Source organism: Ictidomys tridecemlineatus, chromosome 1 (assembly GCF_052094955.1).
Source record: "Ictidomys tridecemlineatus isolate mIctTri1 chromosome 1, mIctTri1.hap1, whole genome shotgun sequence".
Lineage (NCBI taxonomy): Eukaryota > Metazoa > Chordata > Mammalia > Rodentia > Sciuridae > Ictidomys > Ictidomys tridecemlineatus.
The window spans coordinates 4,106,904-4,131,133 of record NC_135477.1 but is presented as its reverse complement, the minus strand read 5'-3'; the positions used below and the strand labels follow the sequence as shown (position 1 = coordinate 4,131,133).

The 24,230-nt window shown below is 52.9% G+C and overlaps 1 protein-coding gene across 5 annotated transcripts in view; it reads left to right on the top strand.

Moving 5' to 3' along the window:
- Positions 1-23,824, top strand: part of Ptpre (protein tyrosine phosphatase receptor type E) — a 129,136-nt gene extending 105,312 nt beyond the window's left edge. For 3 of the 5 annotated variants that reach the window (XM_078024284.1, XM_078024273.1, XM_005320772.4), the window contains 14 exons: positions 2,225-2,301; positions 2,957-2,993; positions 4,416-4,513; positions 7,007-7,126; positions 8,959-9,122; positions 9,782-9,917; positions 10,351-10,500; positions 10,842-10,935; positions 12,049-12,125; positions 12,927-13,061; positions 14,780-14,905; positions 15,667-15,833; positions 17,598-17,733; positions 20,970-23,824. In XM_078024284.1, the coding sequence (XP_077880410.1) occupies positions 2,225-2,301; positions 2,957-2,993; positions 4,416-4,513; positions 7,007-7,126; positions 8,959-9,122; positions 9,782-9,917; positions 10,351-10,500; positions 10,842-10,935; positions 12,049-12,125; positions 12,927-13,061; positions 14,780-14,905; positions 15,667-15,833; positions 17,598-17,733; positions 20,970-21,044 (1,592 nt within the window). In that variant the 3' untranslated portion in view covers positions 21,045-23,824. Of the gene's footprint in view, positions 1-2,224; positions 2,302-2,956; positions 2,994-4,415; positions 4,514-7,006; positions 7,127-8,958; positions 9,123-9,781; positions 9,918-10,350; positions 10,501-10,841; positions 10,936-12,048; positions 12,126-12,926; positions 13,062-14,603; positions 14,755-14,779; positions 14,906-15,666; positions 15,834-17,597; positions 17,734-20,969 lie in introns of those variants that run through there. The other 2 variants (XM_078024278.1, XM_078024287.1) reach the window with 2 other exon arrangements.
- Positions 23,825-24,230: the final 406 nt, after the last annotated feature.

Here is a 24,230-nt window from a genome sequence, read left to right as displayed (position 1 = left end):
TGGAATGGGCAGGGCCTCTCCTGCTGCTCTTCTCCCAGCAGCTTGCACTGTGAAAGGAAGCAGCCTTCCTCCAGGCAAGGAAGGGCAGCAGGTGCTGGACAGGTGGCTGAGCTTCCCGGGGGTCCTCCCCACCCCACCCTGCCCAGGAGGCCCCTCCACAGGAACTGCTGGGTGCTGGCAGCCCTCCAGGGCTAGGGGTGCTGCAGGGAGTTCTGTGTTTCACACGGGTGGTGGGAGGTAGGATGAAGGAAGGGTGGCTGGAGACCTTGTCCCTGGCATTCAGCTGAGAGAGAGGTGCCCCTGAGGGCCCTGCTGGTGCCAGGATAGCGGCTGGGTCTTGGGACAACAGAGGGCTCTCAGGGCTGCTGCCAGGGCCAAGCTGTGAGGCCCCTTCTCACCCAGGGTGGGAGCAAAGGTTGGTGGGGGAGGGGAGTGGAGACCCTGCCTTTCCTCTCCTTCCCAAGCCTGGAGCAGCTCATACCAGGTTAAAAGGTGCCCCTGAAGCTCCTGCACCTTCTGCGACCCCAGGAGCTGAGGTCAAGGTCTTCCTGGGGGGACGGGACTTGCACTAGCTGAAAGGCTCCAGGGGTCTCCTTTTCTGGAATAAATGCCAAAGGCTGATGATTTTTGGAAATAATGTTTTGAAAGTGAAGTGTGACTTTTTAGAATAAAAAACAGGAAGCTCATAGAAGCTGCAAGATGCTAAATCTAACCAGAGGCTATTTTCCCTCTGCTGGTCTATAACCGTCCTCCAGTGTAAGTCATCACGGTATTTTGAGCCAGCCCTGCACGTGCTCCGCCAGCGCTGCTTCCACTGGGCTGTCAGGCTGGGCAGGAGCGAGGGGGTGAGGTTGGCATGGCTGCGGGCTTGGGCTTGAACGCCCCGCCTGCGTGTCACTGTGACTGTCCCTGGGGCTTCATGACTCCCTCTGCCAGCAGCAGGGCAGATCTGGCCCCACCATGAAGCCCAAGCACAGGGGTCAGGGCCTCTAGCACTGGCCAAGTGGACAGACTTCCTGTGAGTTCAGACCCCAGCATGCGACGTGAGACGGGGCCATGCTCCAACACCACAGCCACCACGACCCCAGGAGGAGGACGAAAGGGAGCAGCGGCAGTGTCACCCATTCACCGCGCCTGAGCCTGGACACTCGGATGGACGTGGGCTGGGTCCCAGGCTGGGTGGCACCTCCAGGGCCATGGAGATGGCCCAGTTCCTTGAGAGTCAGACACGCTGCAGAGTCCAGCCTCGGTCGCAGCCGCCTGCTCACTAACTTCTCACACAGTGGAAGGAGGACAGCTTTCGCTTTTTTCTGAACCAAAGGCCCAAGAAGGCAGAAGTCACGGGGCCCACAAAGGCTGTAGCCTCCCCAGTGAGCGCACAACACCACACGTCACACCAGAGCACACGCAATAGAGCACACATGTAGTGCACACACATGCAACACATTCACACACAACACACATAGAGTGTGCCACAAACACACCACACACGTATACATGGGCCACACATGACACACTCAGCTCACACTGACATCCCAGCATATTTCACACCACACACACACACACACCACAGGAAACACCACAAACACACCCCTCCACAAGCATGCAAATGGCGCACACACACACACATGCATGTACACACAGACAGCACCCCATCCACTCCCACTCTGGAAAGCCCACCCCAGCAGGCTGGACTCCAGCTCAGGCCGGGCTGGGCCTGCGTGAGCCCTGCTTGCTTCCAGCCCAGGGCAGACAGGTGCCCTTGCAGACGGCCAGGGATGGGGGTGGGGCTCAAGGTCCCGAACCCCACACCCAGCTCCCAGCTCCCAGATACCCTGCAGAGCCTGCGAAGGTGGACCCAAGTCCTGTCCTGAGGTTCTCCTGTGTGCTCCACACTTGTGAATGCTGGGCCCACAGTGCCCAGTCATCTGCTGGCAGGGGCCCCAGCGTGCTCTGTCATGCCTGTGTCCATGTTCACCCAGCAGTCCTGACCCAACGCTGACGTCCCACTGCTGTCATCCCACAGCTGTGGGAATCAAGGTGGCCCAGAGCAGGTGCCCTTGCAGCCTCAGGGCGCCCGCAGCCCCACGGCAGCTGTAGAATGCGCCTGTGCTGCCCGGCACCGCTGGGGGCCGCCCAGTCGGGTCCTTGCTGGCGCTAACACTTCAGGTGAAGGAAGTGCAGGTCCCTCCCCTGACTACACGGGTTTGTCTGGTTTTTCCAGATGACCACTCCAGGGTAATTTTGAGCCAAGTGGACGGAATCCCCGGCTCGGACTACATCAACGCCTCCTACATAGACGTAAGTCACGCGGCTTTGCACCCCCTGGCCGGGGAACCAGCGCCCAAGGCACTTGGACTGAGTCTGAGTCATGACAGGGGCATTTTCTTCTATGGCCTTTCTGGGCACTTGGCCACACAGAGCACCAAGGGCACAGAGTCACCAGCACCCAGGAACCTGCTGTCAAGAAGTCAGAACATGCAGGTCACACCAGACAGTAACAGAGATAACCACATGACAGCCGTGTTGATCCCATGACACAAGAACCAGCTGGTTCAGTGATGACTGGTTAAATAAATTATGGTGAAACCATATACAATCAATTATTAAAATTTGTTTAAATCGATCTCTAAAAGATCATTAATATAAATTATAAAATTCACATTTTAAATACAAGGACTCAAAAGGATTTGTAAATTTTGCCCCGATTTTTAAAATACAAATGTCCAAGGTCCTGCTTATGTGCATGGGTGTCTGGGGAAGTCGGCAGGAAGAAAACACCATCGAGGGGACCCAGGAGAAGAGCTTTTGCCATTTCTGAAATTGCTAGTGAGTTTTCTCTCCTCACTTTTATCTGTCACATCCTCTGTGGTGACACGGATTCCCTTTCTGATGACACTAAGATCTTTTCATCAGATCATTCTGAATAATTAAAAATCTGATTTTATTTTTCTAGGGCTACAAAGAGAAGAATAAATTTATAGCAGCTCAAGGTAAGCTTTTTACTAAATTAACTTCTGAGCATTATTTAGGTAAAATGATGTGACTGTCTACCTGCCAAAGATACCAGTCATCGATATTGGATTTTTCTGCGTGTGTGTGTGTGTGTGTGTGTGTGTGTGTGGTGTGCTGCTATGGTTAGCAGGCATGTCCGATGTCCGTGCACACCGTGGGTGCGTGTAGACAGCCACCAGTCTATTCCACACCTGCACCATCTACACACAACCCACAGCAGCCCACTGCTGCTCTTCCGGCACATTTGGTGGGCTGGACCCCCTTCACTTTCTCTCCCTGGTCTCCTTGTAGCTCCAAGGCTGGGGGCAGGGGGCGGAGTTGCCTCTTAGATGAAGGCCCCTGGCAGGAGGACTCGGCCATAGAATCACGCTCTCAGCCTTGAACACTGTCTTGCACTTGAGCCCTTTGGCCCAGCTTCCCTCCCCTCCAGCAGATGCTGGCTCTGCAGGCGCCCCTGCTGCGCGAAGTGGGTATCAGGGGAGCTAAACTAGAGTTCCCTGACTTCCTCCTCTTGGGCCAAGAATCTATAGGTGGGTCCCAAAATTCACAGTTTATGACAATAACCTGGAAAGCTTGTCATAACCCAGATTCCCTGGGAAATAGAAACCCACCCACATTCACGCACAGAGGATCAGAGCTATGTCTAGCCCAAAGTGTCAGGAGACCTGACAAACATTGGCTAAAAAGAGATAAAAGCATGTTTTTCTCTCCTATGAGCAGGCACCTCGGGGGAGGCAGCCCAAGGCTGGGACAACAGCTCAAGGGAGGGGCTGCTTCATCTTTCTGCCCTGCTCTCCTTCTCTTGTTGCTCCCAGCCTCAAGGTCACAAAATGGCTGGTGCACCTGCAGGCACTGTGTCTTTAGTGGACAGGAAGTGGCCAAAGGGCAGAAGACTTTCTTCTAGAGACACTCTAAATTTTGTTCACATCTTATTGGACAGTTTTATGCTAAGAGATTGAGATCTTGACCAAAGGGGGGGGTGGATGAGAAGTAGAAGGTGAGTCATCAACCTGCAATCTCCCCCCATTTCACACCACACACACACGCGCGCGCGCGCGTCTTTTATGAATCAGAAGTTCTGGAGGGGCCTGCTATTCTGAGAAATGAACAGGTCACTTTGAAGGGCAGCATTAGACCCAGCCCTCCTCTAAATACCCCTTTAATGACCATGAATATAAGAATCCAAACGCAGCCGGCATTCACTTGGGTGTCCTGGGTGTCCTGATGCAGGACAGGCAGGGATGGCCGACACTGGCTCTGGCATCTCAGGGTCTGAAATGCCCAACCAGCTGTGCTGTGCCCAGGAAGGACAGTGCAGTTGTGCAGGCCAGCAGGAGCCAGGCTAGGGCCCAGGGGCTTCTGCTAATGCCCTTGACTCTGGACCTGTCCTCCGGGCTCAGGCCCTAAACAGGAGACTGTGAACGACTTTTGGAGAATGGTCTGGGAGCAGAAGTCGGCCACCATCGTCATGTTGACCAACCTGAAAGAAAGAAAAGAGGTGAGTCCCCACCTCGGGCTTAGTTCCTGTCCCTCCCCATCCTTTGCCATGTCCGTCCCTTCTAGCAAGTAGTGCAGGGAAAAACACTCAGGGACTTACAGCACTTTCATCTTAAAATAAATTCACCATACTCCTGGACCCTCGCCGCCCTGCTCTACACACAAACAACTGGCCCAGGTGTCAACCCAGCACTGGCCAAGGGCTGTCTCCCCACAGGGAGCAGTGGATTCCAGAATCGAGACCGGTATGTGTGGGGTGTGGATGTGGAAGGCCTCAGACCGGGGAAGCACCGTCGCCTGCTTGTCCTGCAGATGAGAGATGCACGTGGGAGGGAGGAAGGGGACCCCAGCCACCACAGAGGACGGCTGAGCTGCCTCCCACCGAATGCAGCAAGTCCTCCTCAGTATCCCCCCGACAGATGGGCTCCCTCCCAGATGCCAGGATCAGGCTGGAGCAGGGCCTCGGAGGGCCACGGAGGGCCGCGGAGCCCCTGGAGGCCTGTGGCCCAGGCAGGACCTGGTGGGGGTAGAGAGCTTGTTCTCCAAATGGAAGAAGGACCCAGAGCCCGAAGGAGGCTTCTTCAGTGGAGCAACCCTGTGGGCAGAGCGTGTCCCAGCATGTCCAGCATGAAGGGCCTGCATGGGAGGAATGTCTGTCCTGCCAGCCCCTGCCCAGGCCTCTCCTGCACGGCAGGTGATGGTCAGGCCCCAAGGGCACGTGGGCATGCTGAGGACTCTCGGGGAACTGAGCTTTCAGGCGAAATGGCGGGTCCTGGGGGCGCAGCCAGGGCGGAAGCCTTCCTAAGGGTTTCCACCTGAAACGCACAGGAAAAAGCCTTAGTCACGGATTCCGGCCTTCGGGTTGGTCGGAATGGCGTAGGGGTTTCTGTTCAGGTTTTGAGGGACAGGGCTGGGCAGTACCACGCCTTCTCACAGTGACTCTGCCGCCTCATCCTCTGTCACTCATGGAAAGAATGACGGGAAGGAAGCAGGGCCCAGAATGCTGCCTTTCCTTCCCTGGGCACACTGTAGACCAGCAGGTCACCCTTCCCCGGGCCCAGGACCCCTGTGACTGGCCACCCACTCAGGCAGTCTTCCCGGGGCTGCTTCTCCAAACAGGAAGCACAGGCCCAGTGCAGAAGCTGTGGCTGGAGGACCCCCACCCCCATGTCCCCCACGTGCTGTTGCCCAGGGCTTGGCCCTGCTCTCTGATCCTCCTCTGGGCCTCCTTCCGTGGGTGTCCCTCCTGTGACTCAGTGCTGCCTGCCGGAGCCCAGATGAAACCATTTCTCAAGAGAGTTCCTTTTTCTCGGCTGCTTGCACTTTGCTTGTGGTCTCCTGCGTCCACTTCCTGAGGAGCACGTTGTGAAATGAGGCTGGCATCTCATGATTGATGGAGGGAGGGGAGGCGAGGACCCAGGGACAGTCACCCGGAGCCTGTCAGGGCCTGCGCCTGAGCTCCTTCTTGCTAGAACCTTTCCAGGCAGGAATTGTGGGCTGGTCCCAACAGCCCCAGGGCGGGGCGAGAGTCACCCAAACCAGGACCCTGGGGTGTTCTCTGGCTGCTTCAGAGACTCCCTGTGAACGGCAGGAGCCTGGGCCAGGATGTGGTGGGTGGGGGCTTCGGGAGGTGTCCCATGGGTGTCATAACATCAGGATGCTGGTCTCTGGTGAATACCAGGCACTTCATGCTCTAGAGGATTATTAATCCTGGAAAATTGGCCAGTTAGCTGTGCCACCCCTGGGCCATTCCCAAGACAAACTGTCAGATGCGGGAGGCTGGTTAACTTTCAGAGACTTCTCAGTGCAGCACCCACATAGCTCCCCTCTTGCTGCGAGTCCCCGTTCATTCATGTGCTCGTGCTGAGAGAAAACTCCTACAGGTAGATGCTGGGGGCACCAGGAAATAAGGGCTCCTGGAGACTGTGTTTGGGGCCGTTTCAACTTCAGAGGGTGAGATGGTAAGGAAATGGCCTCTCTGTAACCAAGTGCCACCTGGCAGATCCTGCATCAGCCCATCCTCCTGGCTTCAGGCTTCTGCCCTTGAACAGGGCCAGGAGGTGCTGCTAACAAGTGCTTGGTGAACAGGCAGAGGGAGGACCCACTGCTCAGCCCTGTGTGAAGTGTCTGCAGGCCTCCTTGGGGACAAGGAGTGAGCTTCACGCTAGCCTGAGGGCTATCTTGGGTCAGGTTGCCTATCTCTGAACAGAGCAGGCTGAGGCCAGCTCCACACGTGTGTGGCTTCAGTGAGCAAGCAGACCAAGAGACCACAGCTGAAACCAGCAAGCCCGGCCAGGCCTGGTCCTGGGGCTGCTTTCCTATGGTGCGACCTCACCTGCCCCACCGATAAGGGAAACACTCTCCCGCCTGCTTTCCCATCCCCAGGAACTGCGTCTCCATCCTGGTCCAGGGGCCCTGTGTGGCCGGCGGGGGCTGGGCCGGGTGACAAGGCACCCTTGAGGATCTGTTTGTTTCTGTGTGTTGCTCCATGCAGGAAAAGTGCTATCAGTACTGGCCTGACCAGGGCTGCTGGACCTACGGGAACATCCGGGTGTGCGTGGAGGACTGCGTGGTCCTGGTGGACTACACCATCCGCAAGTTCTGCATACAGCCGGTGAGTGAGCACGCCCCGCGGCCGCCACCCCGCCAGGGCCATTCCTGGGAGCACAGGCTGGGGGTCAACACATTTCTACACTCTACAACACGGGAAGCTGCATCCCTCCTGCAAGACCCTCACAGAGGGGGCTGTGACAAGTCTGCAGAGAGGCCGTCTGTTCTATGGCTCCCTGGGAAGGAGGAAGAGTCATTTGGCAGGGCAGGGCATCCGAGTCCCCCTCAGTAGCAAGCTGTCATTTCACGTGACATGGAAGGCAGCTTATTTTTATTTAATTAGTTTATTTATTTTAGTCTAAAAGTAACCCATGTGTAGATGGCCATTTCCGGTTTTTTCCCACTTTCTACCTGGTGCATTACGGTTGCACATGCTGATGGGATTTGTCGCTGCATATTCACACATGCGCACAGTGCACAGTAGGTGACAATGCCAAGTGGCCTAGCCAGGCCCCGGCCCTCCTCCCTGCCTGCTGCCCCCACTCCCGCCAGTCCTTTCCTCCACGGGCCTCCCGTCATGTTCATGAGATCCCTGCCCACCCCACCCCGCCTTTCTTCTCCTTTTTCCTCTCCAGCCTCCACACAGGACAGAAAACATATGACCCCTGACCTTCTGAGTTTGGCTCATCTCACTGAACATATTGTTTTCAAGTTCTATCCATTTTCCTGCAAATGACAGAATTTCATTTTTCTTTATGGCTGAATAAAACTCCAAATATACCACATTTTCTTTATCCATGTATCTGTTGATGGCCACCTGGGCCGGTTCCATAGTTTGGCTGTGGTGAATCGAGCTGCTATGAACACGGGTGTGCATGTCTCACTGTAGTGCGATGGCTTTAACTCACTGTGGAGAGTACCAGGGAGTGGCATGGCTGGGCCGTGTGGTGGCCCCACGCCTGGCGTTTGGAGGAGTCTCCTTAGTGGTCGTACTAATCTACGACCCCGCAGTGTGGAAGGGCCCCTTTTTCCCATATCCTCTCCAGCATTTTTGCTTGTGTTCTTGATGGTTGAGGCAGCATTTTTTAAAACAGTTTCAAAATGTGTCCAAAACCTCCTGGTTGTTTTTCACACTTCCTGTAGTTCCCCACTAAAAGAATAAGGCAGACATTTTATCAGAATTCAAGGATAGAGTGATTGGTATAATTAAATTTAAAAATATGAGGCTGAGATTACTAGAAGCCACAGCAAGAAAGGGAGAGAGTAAGTTTTATTGTTCTTCTCACCCCTGCCTTCCTCTCTCCTGGATGCACAGGCACTTACACACACACGTGCACATGCCAACACACACACACCCCTCCAGACATACCTCGAGCCTTCCGTGGTCTGGGGCAAATGAACAAACCCACAGGCTCTGGGTCCCAAGAGCAGAGAGGCTCTGGGGGACCTGGGGTCTCTGATGAACAGGCCCCCTTCTTTTCTCCCCAAGTTGAGACACTCCGAGGTGGGGGAGGTGCTGTTGCTGATGGCTCAGGACATGGGAGAGAAGGGGGGCTGTGCAGGGAGAGCAGGGTAGGCCCCTCCTTGAAGTGGGCTCTCTTAGGACCTTTTCTGGGGATGTCTGGCTACTTGAGGCCTGCGTGGCCTGGGCATGGCCAGGTGCCCACGACCCTGCTCCCTGCCCCCTGCAAGAGCCCATGGTGTCAGGTCCAGAGCCAGCAGTGGCCGGGCCCAGGGTTCCCACTTGGGCATTCTTCACATTGATGGGCACTGACACCCAAAGAGCCCCTGCTGCCACAGCCTGATGGCCCTGTGGAGCCCAGGCAAGGACCTCAGGAGGGATGTGGGTGGGCAGGGCGAGGGCCCCCCGCCCCTGACTCGCCGTGCCCTCCACAGCAGCTGGCCGAGGGCTGCAAGGCCCCGCGGCTGGTCTCGCAGCTGCACTTCACCAGCTGGCCTGACTTTGGAGTGCCTTTCACCCCCATCGGGATGCTCAAGTTCCTCAAGAAAGTGCGGACGCTCAACCCCGCCCACGCCGGGCCCATCGTGGTTCACTGCAGGTACCAGGGTGGGCCGTGGAGGGAAGCCTTGCTCGTGCGACAGTGACCAGTGGACAGTGTCGAGGTGTCAGAGGGGCAGGCCGGGGGCGGGACACAGATGTGCCGTTCCTGAGTGGCAGCTCCGACAGCCCTGCAAGGAGAGAGCAGGGGCAAGTTCAGGGTCTCCCCAGCACATCCCATGTAGCAGAGCCTGGCTCCGGTGGCTTTTGAGAAAAGACCCCAATATGTAAAGTCAACCAAGCCGAGAGACCCAGACTGACCGTGGGAGTGGGGCCACAGGCCGCCCGGGCCTTCCCCTCCGCTCCCCCAGGGACCTCATGATCCCTTGGATCCCAAGGGACACACCCAGGATGTCCTCCCTTGCCAGGACACAATTATGCCCATGATAACCAGGAGAAAATGTTTGGCTGCCGATAAAATCACCCACACAGCCTCCCAGAAAGCTGCTGGTGCCTGTGGCCCTCGGAGAAGGTTACTGAGGTCGCAGCGCCCTCTGGTGGTCACACCGTAGCCTCACCCCTCAAGCCCCCAGGAGAAGTTTCCCTAAGTGACTTTCCTCCGGCTCTGTCCTGGAGCTCCAGCCTACTCCAGGCTCTCCCCAGGCTCCTGGCTTCAGGGGACTGTGACCCAGGAGGTGGCCTCTCTCTTCTTCTCCAAAGCGCGGGTGTGGGCCGGACGGGCACCTTCATCGTGATCGACGCCATGATGGACATGATACACTCGGAGCAGAAGGTCGATGTCTTCGAGTTTGTGTCACGAATCCGCAATCAGCGCCCTCAGATGGTTCAGACAGATGTGAGTGATGCCTTCTCCCACCCTGGTCTGAGCTTGCCACGCAGCCTCAGGGCCCTGGCCAGACAGGCACGTTGGGGCTCGCGGCCCTCCCCTGCCCAGGTGTCGATAGGCAGGTAGCGTCCAGGAGCACGCCGAGCGTCAGGCCTGGCTCCCTGCTCCTTCTGCCCTCCCTCCCTCGGGCCCTGGGGACTGCCCAGCCTTGTCCTCCATGTCTTCATAGGCCATCGGTGACTGTGCTACCCCAGGTGGCCCCTGGTGTCCTCAGTTTACACCAGTGTCTGCCATCCTCTTTACTGGAGGGCCTGAATGACCAATCTCTGTGTCCATGAATCTGACTTTTGCCCCCAACCTCCCTCCATGGGTAAAGAGAGACGAGAACAGCCCCACTGTGCCCAGGGCAGAGTCGAGGCTGGGCACCCCGGGTCTCCCGCAGGTGCAGTACACATTCATCTACCAAGCCTTGCTGGAGTACTACCTCTACGGGGACACGGAGCTGGACGTGTCCTCCCTGGAGAGGCACCTGCAGACTTTGCATGGCACCGCCACCCACTTGGACAAGATTGGGCTGGAGGAGGAGTTCAGGGTGAGTGGGCCAGGGTGCACCACCTCCTGGTGGGCGGCCGAGGAGAAGGGATGACAGTGACCCTTGAGATGGAGCCTTTCCCTCATTTACCCTCTTGGCTAACCCCGGAGGAGTAGGGCACGTGCTGGATCACTATTTCAAGGAAGAATGGTGAGGGGCTTTCATAGCTTTGGAAGCAGGGGGTGAGGCTTGAGGCCACCTGTTATCTCCTAATGCGAGGCGACTTATTGGAATGGAGACAGGTGTTCCCCGTGTACGAGGCCCCCACAGTAGGACTGTTATTGGCTGAGCACTTTTCCCAGGAGTTATAACTGCATCACTGTGTCCTCTCAATTGTGCAGAAATTGACCAATGTCCGGATCATGAAGGAGAACATGAGGACCGGCAACTTACCAGCAAACATGAAGAAGGCCCGAGTCATCCAGATCATCCCGTGTAAGGCCGCCTGCTCAGGTCGCCACCCCTCAGGGCAGACTGGGGCAGGGGCTGGGATGGGCTGCTCTCAGTTGCTGAGAGCCTGCTGACCAACTACCTCTATAAACCATGGTCAGGAGCAGGTGCCCTCAGATCCAGACTCTGGGCCCCTGGGTGCTATTATCAAATATTGAGAAGAGAAGACCTTTCTGGGGCACCAGGTAGCCCCAGCAGTCCAGGTGTGTCCCAGCCTGGGATGTGGCCCAGAGGCAGGGGGAGGCCCTGGACTGCCCTGCAGGGAGGGCTCAGGGAAGCTGAGAGGGTTGCCACGGGCAGGCCAGGCCTGGGCCCTTATTCTGGACCCCTGCAGAGGGGAGCGTGAGTGTGGGCTGAGGCTATGTGGACAGCCAGATCGGAGCCCAAGGCAGCTGGGCCTTTCCAGGAAGAGACGTGGGGAGGGTAAGACCAGGGCCGCAAGTGGAGCTGGGGCTCAGCTGACTCTGTGGGCGCGGGAGGCAATGGTCAGCAAGGAGGTAGGAGCCCACACCTGGGGTCTCATCCAGTGGAGGAGAAAGAGAAGTTAGGGCGAAGAGTGGACATTGAGGGCTCCAACGCACATGGGAGGGAGGTGGGACAGCGTCCGGCCAAGAAGAGGGCAAGCGGTGTTGCAGACAACGTGCCCTTGACGGACCCACTGCTCAACAAACGCCTGCCGCGTCAATGCTGGAGCGGGCTTGCTCTCACCGCGCTCACCTGTGCTGCGGAGAGCAGAAGTTCCTGGGGCTGGGCCAGCTTTCCCCACTCAGACCCGTGATTCTCCATGGCCACAGTATCCTCAGGCCGCCAGTTCCAGCTCCTACTGGCTACACTCTGTATTCCTTAAAGTCAGTGGTTTTAATATTTGCAGTTTAGTATGTATCATATCAATTCATGAAACATGAAAGAAATAACTGGATTATTTTCAGAGCTTTCCAAAGAAACAAAACAAAACTTCCCTAGAAAACTTTATTAACCTGCTTTATACGGTAAAGGCCCCAAAGAGGTGGCCTCACGTTTTGGAAGTGTGTAGCCAGAGGTCAAGGTTTTCAGGGCAGGACAGTATCTGTTCTCACTGAAACATAATGCTATTTGCAGATGACTTCAATCGAGTGATCCTCTCCATGAAAAGGGGTCAGGAGTACACGGACTACATCAATGCATCTTTCATAGACGTAAGTACTGTAGCCTAAGGTGTGCATGGTGTGTGTGTGCCTTCCTGTGTGGCCACACTCTCTGGTACCTTGTTCTCACCATAGAAGGCACTGGCAAGTCTGAAGAAACTCAGCTGCTGGTAGCCAAGTTGCTTGCTTAAAAAAAAAAAAAAAAAAAGATTGTGCTTGGGAATAGGCCATGACACTGCGGGGTCAGTGGCTATTTCTTCACTAGCTTCCACTTGGAGCTGCTTTTCTCAAACACACCCATTATACCCCAGCCATACCTCCCTGGGCTATTTCTGTGACTTGTACCTACCATATGGGCCATAGGATCATGTGTCCAGGCCACAGCATGTCCTTATGCACAATGGCATCTGCAGAAAAGCAGGCAGGATAGACCTTGTGGCCAAATGCACATTAGTGTTCCCGTTTGCAGTTGAGGAGATGACTCCAGATGTCAGTGGGGCCCTGGTGGAGCTGGGATTTGAAGCACCTTCCTCTGGCTCCACGCCTACGTCCCTGCCCAGGCCCCCGCCCCACCAACATGCTGTAGTTGCTAGTTCACAGTAGCCATTCAGAGGGGACCTCAGGTGCTGGAGGTGGAGGCCAGGTGTGCAGTGCTCAGGTGAAGTGGGCATCCTGGCCTGCTTCATGGGTGTGGGGGGTGTGCACACACGTGTACAACCTGGCTTTGGTTCAGGCCATGAAGATCAAGTTTGCCTCCTCGGGCCTGGGGCTGTGCTAAGCTAAGCGCTCCTGGCAGGTGGTGGCATCAGAGATCAGGAAGCCAGATTCTAACCTCTGCTCCCCCACTTGAAGGGCTACCGCCAGAAGGACTATTTCATCGCCACCCAGGGGCCGCTGGCGCACACCGTCGAGGACTTCTGGAGGATGGTGTGGGAGTGGAAGTGCCACACGATCGTGATGCTGACCGAGGTGCAGGAGCGAGAGCAGGTGAGCACTGCTGCCGGCTCAGGTCCTCCAGGGCATCTGGGCACCTGCAGTGGCCACGGCTGCCCCGTACGGCACCTCACCTGCTTGTGTCCTGCAGACAGGCTGGTGAGGCCCAGCCTGGCAGGTGGGGGAGAGGTCAGAGATGAGAAGGGTCCTACTCCACCCTCTGCTTTTCTGGGGGTGGAAGGGGTATTGGCCTAAACACCCCTCTTAGCCTTAGTTCAAATCCTGATCCTGTGTCAGTCGAGATCACCACCCGCTGAAGAAAGAGACAGACGTTGACATGCGTCCCCTGTTGATATTGTCCGAGTCAAATCAAGCATGTTTCTGTTTCAATTTCCCAGAAACCCACCCTTGGCCCTCTCGTATTTACTTCATAATGTGACAAACATTCGTGAACCCAACAGAGAAAGCTTCGTGTAGGTGAACGAGCCCAGCACCACCCAGTATGAGTCTGTTTATCTTAATGTCTAGAACAGCAAATCCTTGGGGTCCAAAAGGAGGCCACCTGTTGCCAGGCTGAGGGGGTTTTTGCTTATGTCTGAACTTTATATAAAGAGTAGTGTTAGATGTGTGCTACTCGAGGACTGGATTTTTCCACTTAAGTCTGGGCTTCGGTTGATTTTCTGTGTTGGCATCGCCCCGTTTCATTACGCCCCTTCTTTGCCTTCCTCCTGCCGTTTTCCTTTTTACCAATGGTGCTGCTGCCCCTTCTCGTACACGTCTCACGCTGCACTGGGTGGGGTCTCCAGTGTGCCCTCCCCTGCAGAGCTCCTGCAGTGGGAATCTGCCAGATGATTCTCAGCTGCTTTCCTTCCAAACTGGTCTGCAGAGGGCTCACCTGGGATGTGTAGGATCTATCACCTGTTACACGCCTAGTGTTCTGGGCGCCCTAATCCGTGTGAGTAAATAAATGTAGACACACCTCTTCCTGGTCCTGATTTGCATCCCCTTGACTCCTCCAAGGTGGAGCACACTTCCCCCATCTGTGGCTGGCACTTTTCCTCTTGTGTAAAACGCCTGCTCTGCTCTGCACCGTGCTCCCTCCTAGGGGCAGGGGGCCCGTTCCTGATGATTTGTAAGACCTCTCTGCATGCTCTCGGTGCTCTTCCTGGCTGGTTTCACACATTGCAAACACCTCTCTGCACTTGGTGGCCTGTCTTTTCACTCTCGATGATGTCTGTTAATAAGAGATGTGAGTTTCACTCCAATCAGCTGTTTTTAATAGTACCTCATTTGGGGCTCACTCATTGGGGGTCTTATTTAGTAAATCCTTCTGTATCCCAAAGTGAAAGGATATTTTATTCTTCTAAGGGTTTCACAGTCTTGCTTTTAGCCTTACGTCTTAGCCTATCCAGTTTGTTTTTGTGAGGGTTCCAGGCTACTATTATGGAAGGCAGCCCCTATCCGGCCACCTTCAGGAGGCACATCAGTCCTGTAGGGTAAGGGCCAGGGATCCAGTTTTATTTTTCCAGCTCTCTTTGTTGAATAATCTCTCCTTTCTGTTCTGTATTGAAGTTCCATTTGTGTATTTATTTCTAGACTCTATTCTGGGCCCTTGATCAACAGGCATTAATGGATATCACATTCAGATTCATATGTCATTTTCTTGGACAGGTGAAATATCTTAAATGGTTTGACAACAATTCTACATCATAAGATCAATAGCAGTAGTAGCCAGGTGTTACCAGACTTAACATTTCATTTCATCTCTCAAGGATAAATGCTACCAGTACTGGCCGACAGAGGGCTCAGTCACTCATGGAGAAATAACCATTGAGATCAAGAGTGATACCCTTTCTGATGCCATCAGTATACGCGACTTCCTGGTCACCTTCAATCAGGTATTGTTGCCCTGGCTCTTTCAGCTCTTGCAGACCTCATGAAGCCTCCTCACTCAAGGATCTGCTTGTCACGGTGCCAGATCCAGGCCTGTGCCTGTTACCTGCCAGGAGCTATCTGCCTTTTCCTGAGTCCCAGAGCACATGAAGAGCTATCCAGTTGGCCAGTCTCCCATTGAATCCATACCTGCTGGTGGTCACCTGCATCCTGGCTGGAGGCTGAGGCTGTGAGGCGGAGGCCCACCCATCCAGCATTACTCTCCCATTCCAGCCAGGGCAGTGACCTCAGTAGTGAGCAGGAGAGGATGACATGAATGAATCCACAGAGGCCTCTTGGGGCCCTCTGCCATGGACCTCCTCAGAACCCCCATCCAGGTTCCCTTTAGGTCCAGGGCTCTGATCACCTTTGTAAAAACTCTCTGTGATCTCTGGGTCAGCAGGGTGAGATGACTCACCTGTGGGTCTTGGTTCTGAATTCCAGCCAACCAGTCCAGGGGGTCACACAGCTGCTAGGCATAAGCAGGACTTGCCTCCAGCCTCTGATCCCTGACATCTCAGAAAGAGGGTATCCTTCCCTGAGCCTAGCTGTCCTTATATGTCCTGGACCCAGGACTAGCCAGGCCCCTTGGATAGCCTGGGGGGAGGGAGATGACATTGGTGGCCACACAGGGGCCAGGGAGGGCTCTGGGCCCAGCCAGACTCGTGACAGGTCAGTAGACCCAGCGGGCGTGGACCTGCAGTGCTGAGACCCTTCTCCCCTGCAGCCCCTGGCGCGCCAGGAAGGGCAGGTCCGAACCGTGCGCCAGTTCCACTTCCACGGCTGGCCCGAGATCGGAATTCCGGCCGAGGGCAAAGGCATGATCGACCTTATCGCGGCGGTGCAGAAGCAGCAGCAGCAGACCGGCAACCACCCCATCACCGTGCACTGCAGGTGAGCGCGCCCATAGACCCTGCCGCCCACCCAGCAGCTGGGGAGCAGAGCCCGGGAGTGCTTCGGGCATCGTGAGTCCCTAGATGTGTCCCTTCCCTTACATACTTCACGCATGACATCACATAGCACGTGAACGCCATCCCAGTATACACGCAGAAAGCACCTGCAGGAGGCTTTGGGAACGTGGTCCTGAATATCGTTCCGGGCCTCTGTAGCCATCCTCCCTCCTGCGCCAGGAACAGTCAGTGCTGCCAAAGGACCACGAGGGTGGGGGTGGGTGTTGACCACGTGAGGGGATTCAGGTTGGGATCCCTCATCGCCACCCCCCACCCCATCGTGGGCAGGGGAAGAGGGACATCCCAGGGTAGAGTGTCCCTGGAGGCAGTGGATTTCCCCTGGAGGACCTGACAGCACCTTGTAGAGAGCATAGGGTAAATCCCACCAGATCTGAAGACCCGCCCTCCACATCCTTAACCCCAACAGGCTGGCGGTCCTGTGGCCATCCTCACAAAGTTCCTCCAAGAAGGTACAGAGCACTCCACAAAGTGTTGAAATATCAAATGAACTCCATGAATTCGTTCAATTAATACGTGTTAATAAAAATAATAGCAATCATAATGGTTACTAAGAATTTAATAAGAACCCCCTTTTTGGTCTCCCTCTGGGCATCTTCTAGTCCTGCCCGAGCAGCCCATAAGTATAAGAGAAAGATACACTGTGAGAACCCTGTGACCCTTGGCCTCCAGGACAGCATCTTGGCCACAATGGGACTCTCCCAAGGCTCTGCCGACTTGGGTTTGGGGTGTTTCATTCTTGGTGGTGATGATTTGCTTCTAAAGCTGTGATTCTGTTTCACTTCCCACTTCTTATGACCTGCCTTTCCTCCACCCGCTACCCCATAGAGTATGGCCACCAGAGCCCCTGCCTAACTAAGAGGGGTGGGACTCTTTCCCAGTGTAAGGCCACCTGAGTGCACTCCTGGCCTGACCAGAGCTCACACCTGGCGCTCAGTTCCAGAGGGCTTTCAGAGGTCATTTAGAATAAAGTAGAAAGGCGTGGCCTCCTGAAGAGTCCAGCACATTGAGGGCACAAGGGGTCCCACCTGAGGAAAGGCAGATGTGAGAGAAGGCAACACAGCAGGTCAGAGCTGCTGGAAGAGGCTGGGCAGTCCCACCTCCTGTCGGCCTCTGGCTTGGGCTACACTAAGAGCATCTGGCCCTGCTCTAGACATTAATGGATATTCACATTCACTCCATGCTCACTGCTCAAATCCGAGGTCTGACCATCCTCAGCAGTGAGCACCTGCTGTCTTAACATCCCTTAAGTGCCACTTTTCAGGGTCCCCTGTTCCAGAAGACAGGCCTGCACAGTAAGGAGGGTGTGGGCCACGATCCTCCTCCCTCCCTGGACCTGAATGCCAGTGTTCCCATTTCTAATGAGTTCCCAGGTGATGCTGAGCCCACTGCTCCCTGAACCACACTTGGGGAACCCCTGGTCTGCCCAAGGAAAAAGGGAAATGCTTAAAAACTGTAACTGTCTGATTCATTTCACAAACCAGCTGGTTCCTGTAAATGGGGACGTGCTCTAGCAATGGTAGGTTTGCTGAATCTTGCTCAGAAACTCAGCTCCAGGAAAGATCACTAAAGATCCAGTCAAACTCTGCTCCTTTCCAGTGACTGTCACTTCCGTGCTGGTGTGCAGGGGTGGCTGTAAGCTCTCTGTGTGCAAGCTGAATGATCTTCACCACACACTTTCTGTCCACAGTGCGGGAGCTGGGCGAACAGGTACATTCATAGCCCTCAGCAACATTTTGGAACGAGTAAAAGCTGAGGGACTCTTAGATGTATTTCAAGCTGTGAAGAGCTTACGACTTCAGAGGCCACACATGGTGCAAACCCTGGTAAGAACCCGAACGATAAGGATGTTTCCAGAAGAGTGGAGGATTGTGTCGTGTGTTTGATGTCTGTTTCATGAAAGGTGCTCCAGCGTGGGGAGGCGGAGGGTGCGATTCCCCAGGGCAGAGAGCCGCTGCAGCTTTCCACAGTGAAGCCACAGACCCTCCCTTCCTGGGTCTCACACACTTCTGTCCTGTGGGCAAGACCAAGAGGAGGGGCTTGCCCACAAATTCCACCACATTTAAAGATCACGTCTTTATCAAGTTCAAAAGCAGCACTGAAATGTCTTGTCATTTTCATTCTACACTATGGCGTTCAGTTGGTCTGATTTCCTTGGAGAGTCACACCTAACCTCAAGACCCTGCCCGGGGACATAAGGGACCCAGCTGGTAGATGATTGCCCTACACATTCTGTTATGTTACATGCTTCCTGCTTTGGGAATTGAGTCTTCCTCACCAAATTCAGTAAGGGCACTTGCTAACCCAGAAGGTATAATTTTAAGACTGTTAGAGCTCGTCGTCTTCCCTCAAGCTCCCTGGTTTAGGACTTTTCCTCCCTGCCTGCTCCTTCTCCACACTGGCACAAAGCTGCCTTGAGCAGCTTGGTCCCCACTGACAGAAAGGAGGAGAGAGGACCTTCCCACAGCTTTCCTGTCACAGCAGGGCACAGCGGCCACAGGAACCACTGAGCCAAGAGCAGGTGTGCCTTGGTGACTGAGATCAGGGTTGTCTGTCCTGGCTGCAGGGTACACTCACCTGGAGACTTTAACTTGCCTCCAGTTGCCCAAATGGCCCCTCAAACCAATTAAGTGGAATCTAATCCCCTAGTGGGGGACCCAGGTATCAGCCTATTAAAGCCCCACAGCTGGTAGCAAAGTGAACCCAAGTTTGAGAGCCCCTGGACTGGAAGGAGCTTGGTGCTTGCTGGATCCCTTGCACTGTAGGTCTCTACACCCTGCAAGCTCTGACCCCCTTGGGAACCTGGTTGGCTGGCAACAGTCGGAAGGATGAGGCACCCAGAGCTCTCCACTGGCCTTGGCCCTAGTCCCAGCTCTGTTGGTCCCTGTGGGGCTCTGGGTATGCCTCCTGTGGCTTACACCTGCCTCCTGGTAGTTCCTGCCCCACATGTCACAGCTGAACAATGCTGGGTGTGGGAAAAATGGCACGGAGCACTCCACAAAGTGTTGAAATATCAAATGAACTCCATGAATTCGTTCAATTAATACATGTTAATAAAAATAATAGCAATCATAATGGTTACTAAGAATTTAATAAGAACCTCCTTTTTGGTCTCCCTCTGGGCATCTTCTAGTCCTGCCCGAGCAGACATAAGTATAAGAGAAAGATACACTGTGAGAACCCTGTGACCCTTGGCCTCCAGGACAGCATTTGGCCACAACAGGACTCTCCCAAGGCTCTGCCGACTTGGACAAGCTCCTTCTGCTTTTGGGGTTTCTGTGGGAAATGGGCTGATGGCACTGTCCTTAAGCCACTGTGCAAAATTTGCTTTAAAGTTCTACTAGTGCCTGGCCCCAGCAACTGTACCGAAGATCCCCTTGCAGAGAAGCTGCTTGCAGAACTTCCTTGGACTCTGAGAGTAAATGGCTCATGTAATCTTCCTGTCTGGCCCACGTGTTTTATTTCCCAGTGCATCAGGTCCAAGTGCCCTGCCGTCCCAGCTCTGCTCCCTCATCCCTTCTCCCCCGCTCCTCCTGTCCCCCTCACTGGGAAGCTGCCCTGGGATTTTTTTCTGGCTCTCCTGCCTGGTGGCAGCTTCACACCCCCACACCCAGCACATAGTGTGCCTTCCAAAACAGAGGCCAACGAGCAAATAGGGACAAATTGGCCATTGCGTGATGACTATCAGGTATCAGGCACTTTACAGACATCCTTCTCCTCTCTTTGCGTATCCTGATGTCCACGGGGCATGTTCTTGCAGTCATCCCCTTTGGAATAGTCAAGCAGACTGCTCGGGTTTTTACATGTCAGAACAAGATTCAAACCCAACCTACCTGACTACAGAATTAAAGGGTAGAACCACTATTCTGTGCTGCCAGACCTGTCTCTTAGCAGGGTATTTGGGCAAAGAACACAGGGTGCAAAACCTCAGTTGGGTAAAGAGAGGCTCACTGGTGCAGGTTGACTTGGCACACAAGCCAGTTTCTAATTGCTCACCACTTAGTCTTGTTTCCCGCATCCTGGACTGAGTTTGGCAGGGACTGGCATTCATGCACTCTCAGGTCCAGGCTTTTGGTCCAACTTTCTTTTTCTGGAAACCATGTGCCATCCCATCCTGATCATACTGAGACTCCCGGAAAGGCTGAGCAGCTGAGGTTGGCCGTCTTAGGGCATGTTCTGACCTTTGTTGGACCTGTGATTTGAAGAGGCTGCATCCCATATGTTGGGAAAGAAGAGAGGAGGCCGCGGAGGATGGCTCCCAGTCTCTCTGGCCTCCTGAGCCCTTGGCTAAGGCTCCCGGTTCACATGTGCCCCTTAGGCTGCACCCTTTTACAGGAGAGGCAGGATCACCCCTGTCGGCTGTCACTGGAACCTTTGGCGAACCTCCTCTGCCTGTGATAGATTATGTCCACTTGCTTGTCTGAATATTCAGTAGGTTTTTCAGGAAAAATTCAGCAATTATCATTTTCTTCACCTTCCTTTCTTCCCACTGATGGTCACCACAGGCAGTGTGGGATGGTCACCCTCATGGGGTGGCTGAGACAAGAAGCCTGGCAGTATGTACAAGGTCATACTAAGAGAAATGCCTTACACAAATGTAAGGCAGTTATTCTTTTGACTTCTAGTAAAAGTCACATGAAACCAAGTCCTTTAGTGGAGTAAATTTAAGTTTGCAATAATCCAGATCTTTGTTTTATTTAACATTCATGAAATACTTTTTGTTACATTATGAACTTTATCTGATAGAACTTTGGGGGGTTTTTTGTTTAAAAAATGTTTGTTTTACAGTTTAAATATAATAACTAAAGATATTTTACTTGGACTACTGGAGAATGCACTAATCTGAAACTAAATCCTGACACTTTCTATGAAAGGAAAAGCTTTATTTGGAAATTTTTATGGGCCTGAAAACTAAACTGTGTTACAGAAGCTGATATGCATGTGGGCAGATGGTATTTCAGTAAGCAGGCAGAATTTAATTTTTTTAATGGTTTTTATTTTAATGAATAGTCAAATATGGGTTTTGAAGCATCATTTCACTGTTTCTTATTTTTCTTTTCAGGAACAGTATGAATTCTGCTACAAAGTGGTACAAGATTTTATTGATATATTTTCTGATTATGCTAATTTCAAATGAAGATTCCTGCCTTAAAATATTTTTTAATTTAATTGTCAGTATATTTTGTAAAAATTATGTTAATTTATTTCATAGTTGACATTAATGCCCTTCCTAATTTCTTTGTATATATTTTGTCATGCTTTAAAGGCCACCTGCTATAAAGTTATTAAATCTTAAATATCTTTTTTTAAAAATTGGAATAATATGTTAAGGTCAAATAATATCCCACAAAATATATATTTCTGCTAATATCAGTAAATACCTTCATTCTTCATTAGATTCATATCATGTAATTTCACACATTGTGCATCTCTAAATGTTGGAATTCTTAATATGCCAAGTGTGCTTATGCAAGACCCTAAACACAAAGGCCATTGTCAAGACAGTTGAGGACTCAGAAATCAGTTGAATAGTTAGAATCCAAGTGCTGATCTTACAACCCTGAGCAACAAGCATTATTTCTGAAAGCAATGCACTAAGGACTTTTGCAAAATCCTCAGCCTCAGCCACATGATTTATCTTTCCATTGTAAAGGTCTAAGACTTTCCAACCTGAATCTAGGCCCAAAACACAGCAGTGTGGTCAGTGGCTGTGGGGCAGTGTTCAAGAGGCTACGTGTGAGCCATGTTTGTGGACGACATGGCCTTGGGTATAGCAAAGTCAGCCATGGGGGCTACACTCCCAAAGCACCACTTATGGTCCATCTGTCTGTCCAACCCAGAGCATTCTCCTTTTCCCTCCTAGGCTTGGCAGCTGCCTGTGCTGGCCTTGAGCTAGGCCTGTAGGCTCAGTGCAGAATCCTCCCGTCCAAACATATAGTGTCTTATGCATGCACAGTCGAGGAGCACACATTTGGGTAGACACCCGAGGATGATCGCAAACACACTGTAAATTTTCTGAGAAGCATTTTGGTATTTAAAAGTTTCTTGTAAAAAGCTAAGATTGTTTGTAAGAAAAGAAATCTTTAAAAAAATCTAGATTTGTACAGTTTTTAAACATCCCACTCCTCAATGTTTAATAAAAAACCAAGACAGAGAAATCCTTAATCTAAAGTCTTATTTTTGAATGGAAATAGTGCTGAGACCTTTGGCACTAGGTAATCATAGTGATCCTGCTGCCGATGGGATTGGCTGAGGGGCAGAGGAGAAGGCGGGGGAATGAGTGTCCAGACCTCTAACTCGGCTATGATGTTCCCATGGCCATCAGGCACCTAGCAGAAGAGCACGGTGTTAACGGCAGATGTCTGGTCTGACCTGCTGAAAGCACTGAACATGTGCAGTTATGGTACTTTTTTTTTTTTTTTTTTTTTTTTGCTTTTAAAAGAGGTATGAAATTATAGTGGCCTTATTTGGCATTTTCACTGAGAACCCAGGGTGCCCGCCTGCTGCACTGTTTATCCCCTGTTGGTTTACAGTAGATGCAGGTGTGACTGGGTCAGTCATTGTCCTCCACAGGCTCATAGGTAACCAAGCTCCTCTCCCTCCCCACGGCTCAGAGCCCCCCAGGACCACGGTAGCTGCCCTTCTGCAAGGAGGAAAGCCTGCTCCCTCACCACCGCCACCGCCACCACACTGCACCAGGCCGCAAGCTGTCTGCACCCGGTCCTCTGTGCAGCAGCCAGGCACTGGGGGAAGACGGGAAAGGAAGGAGCTCTCTGTAACTTGCCAATTGCTACTTTTGTTTCCATTGTTAACATCCCAAGCCCTGAGCCTTTCTTTGACTAAAGGAGAAAAAGAGGGCCATGTACTTTCATTCAGCACCTGGCAGGGGCACTGTGGAGCTGGTGATTTGTTATAGAGTTTAACGTCAAAGCCAAGGGCCAGGAATTCCGTCCCCATTTAGGAGCAGGCAGTCAGAATTCTTGAAGCCCTTTTATGGTCTACCTGGCAACTCTTGTATCAAGAAGTGCCTTAAGGTAGATGTACAGGGAAAGTGTCCTCAGGAAAGTGCCCTGTTTATGTTTATCCTGCCCCCACCCCCATCCCTGGGGACCATCCCAGGGATTACCCCAGGTGTCCCCTTTTGGGTTCTGCCTGTTCCCAAACTTATCCCGTTCCAGAAACAACCAGAAGCCACCCTCCTGTGGATGTAGGGTCCCTTCCCAGTCTGGGCAGACTTGCCTTCATAGGGGCTGGTCCCTACAGCCTTGCAACTTCCCCCAAGGCCAAGTTCAGACCCTCTCCCTGGGCAGCTGTGTGGAGAGGGAGTACAGCTGGGAGCCCTGGCATCTAATCTGTGCACTTGGCACGTTCATCTCTTCTTCCCTCAGTCAAAGAAAGTCCAGTGTACAGAACACAACAGCCCAGGGCTGGCCACCACAGTGCCCCTCCGCCTCTCTCTGCTGCATGCATTGCGTTCAAATGCCAAATAGAGATCAGAAGCTTCCCATTCTGATCGGAATGCTCCATGGTCACTATGTGACTTAATTTACTCTCTCGATGTGCTAGACAGATGAAGAATGCATACTGGTGTTTTCAAAGGTATTTTTATGTGTTTTTAAAAACTTTTTAAAATGAGCCTGATACCTGTGTTTCAGCATTTGGAGACATACCCATGTTATTTTTTTAAATGTATGATAACTGATACATTTTCGTTTATTTAACTAAGTTGTGCATAATTTATGTGCAGTCTTCATATGTATGTATGACAATTCCAACTATCATATTTTCTTTTATTAGATTTATGATTTGATCTTGCCCTCAGTATAATGCCAGTGAATGTTGCTGAATTCTTTGTGTATGCAAATTGCAAGATCTAAAACATTCAGATGCGAGGATAAACCATTACTTTGACTACCAGCCTCTGTCTCTTTCTTCACATTTCTTAATTTTATTTCTGTGCCTTAAGTCCTCATAGACAAGACATGCATTAGGGGCTGGGTGTAGCTCAGTGGTGGGGCACTTGCATAGCATACATGAGGATCCAGGTCAATTCCCAGTGCCGCGCACACGTGCACACCAAGTGCCCCACATCAGGAAGTGGGAACTAATTTACATACAATGATTTTAAAACTTTAACGTTTAGCTCTGACCCAGCACAGCCCCTAAAGGTGAGTGAGTGGGCACTGTGGCCAGAGGCTGCCGGCTCTCAGCTACCTGCAACGGTGTGTGACAGAGAGGATTTTAAAGGCTCAGGTCAACCAAGGACACAGCACCCAGCACTGCTCCTCTCAAGGGCCTTGTGTCTGGTACTGGGCACAGCCCC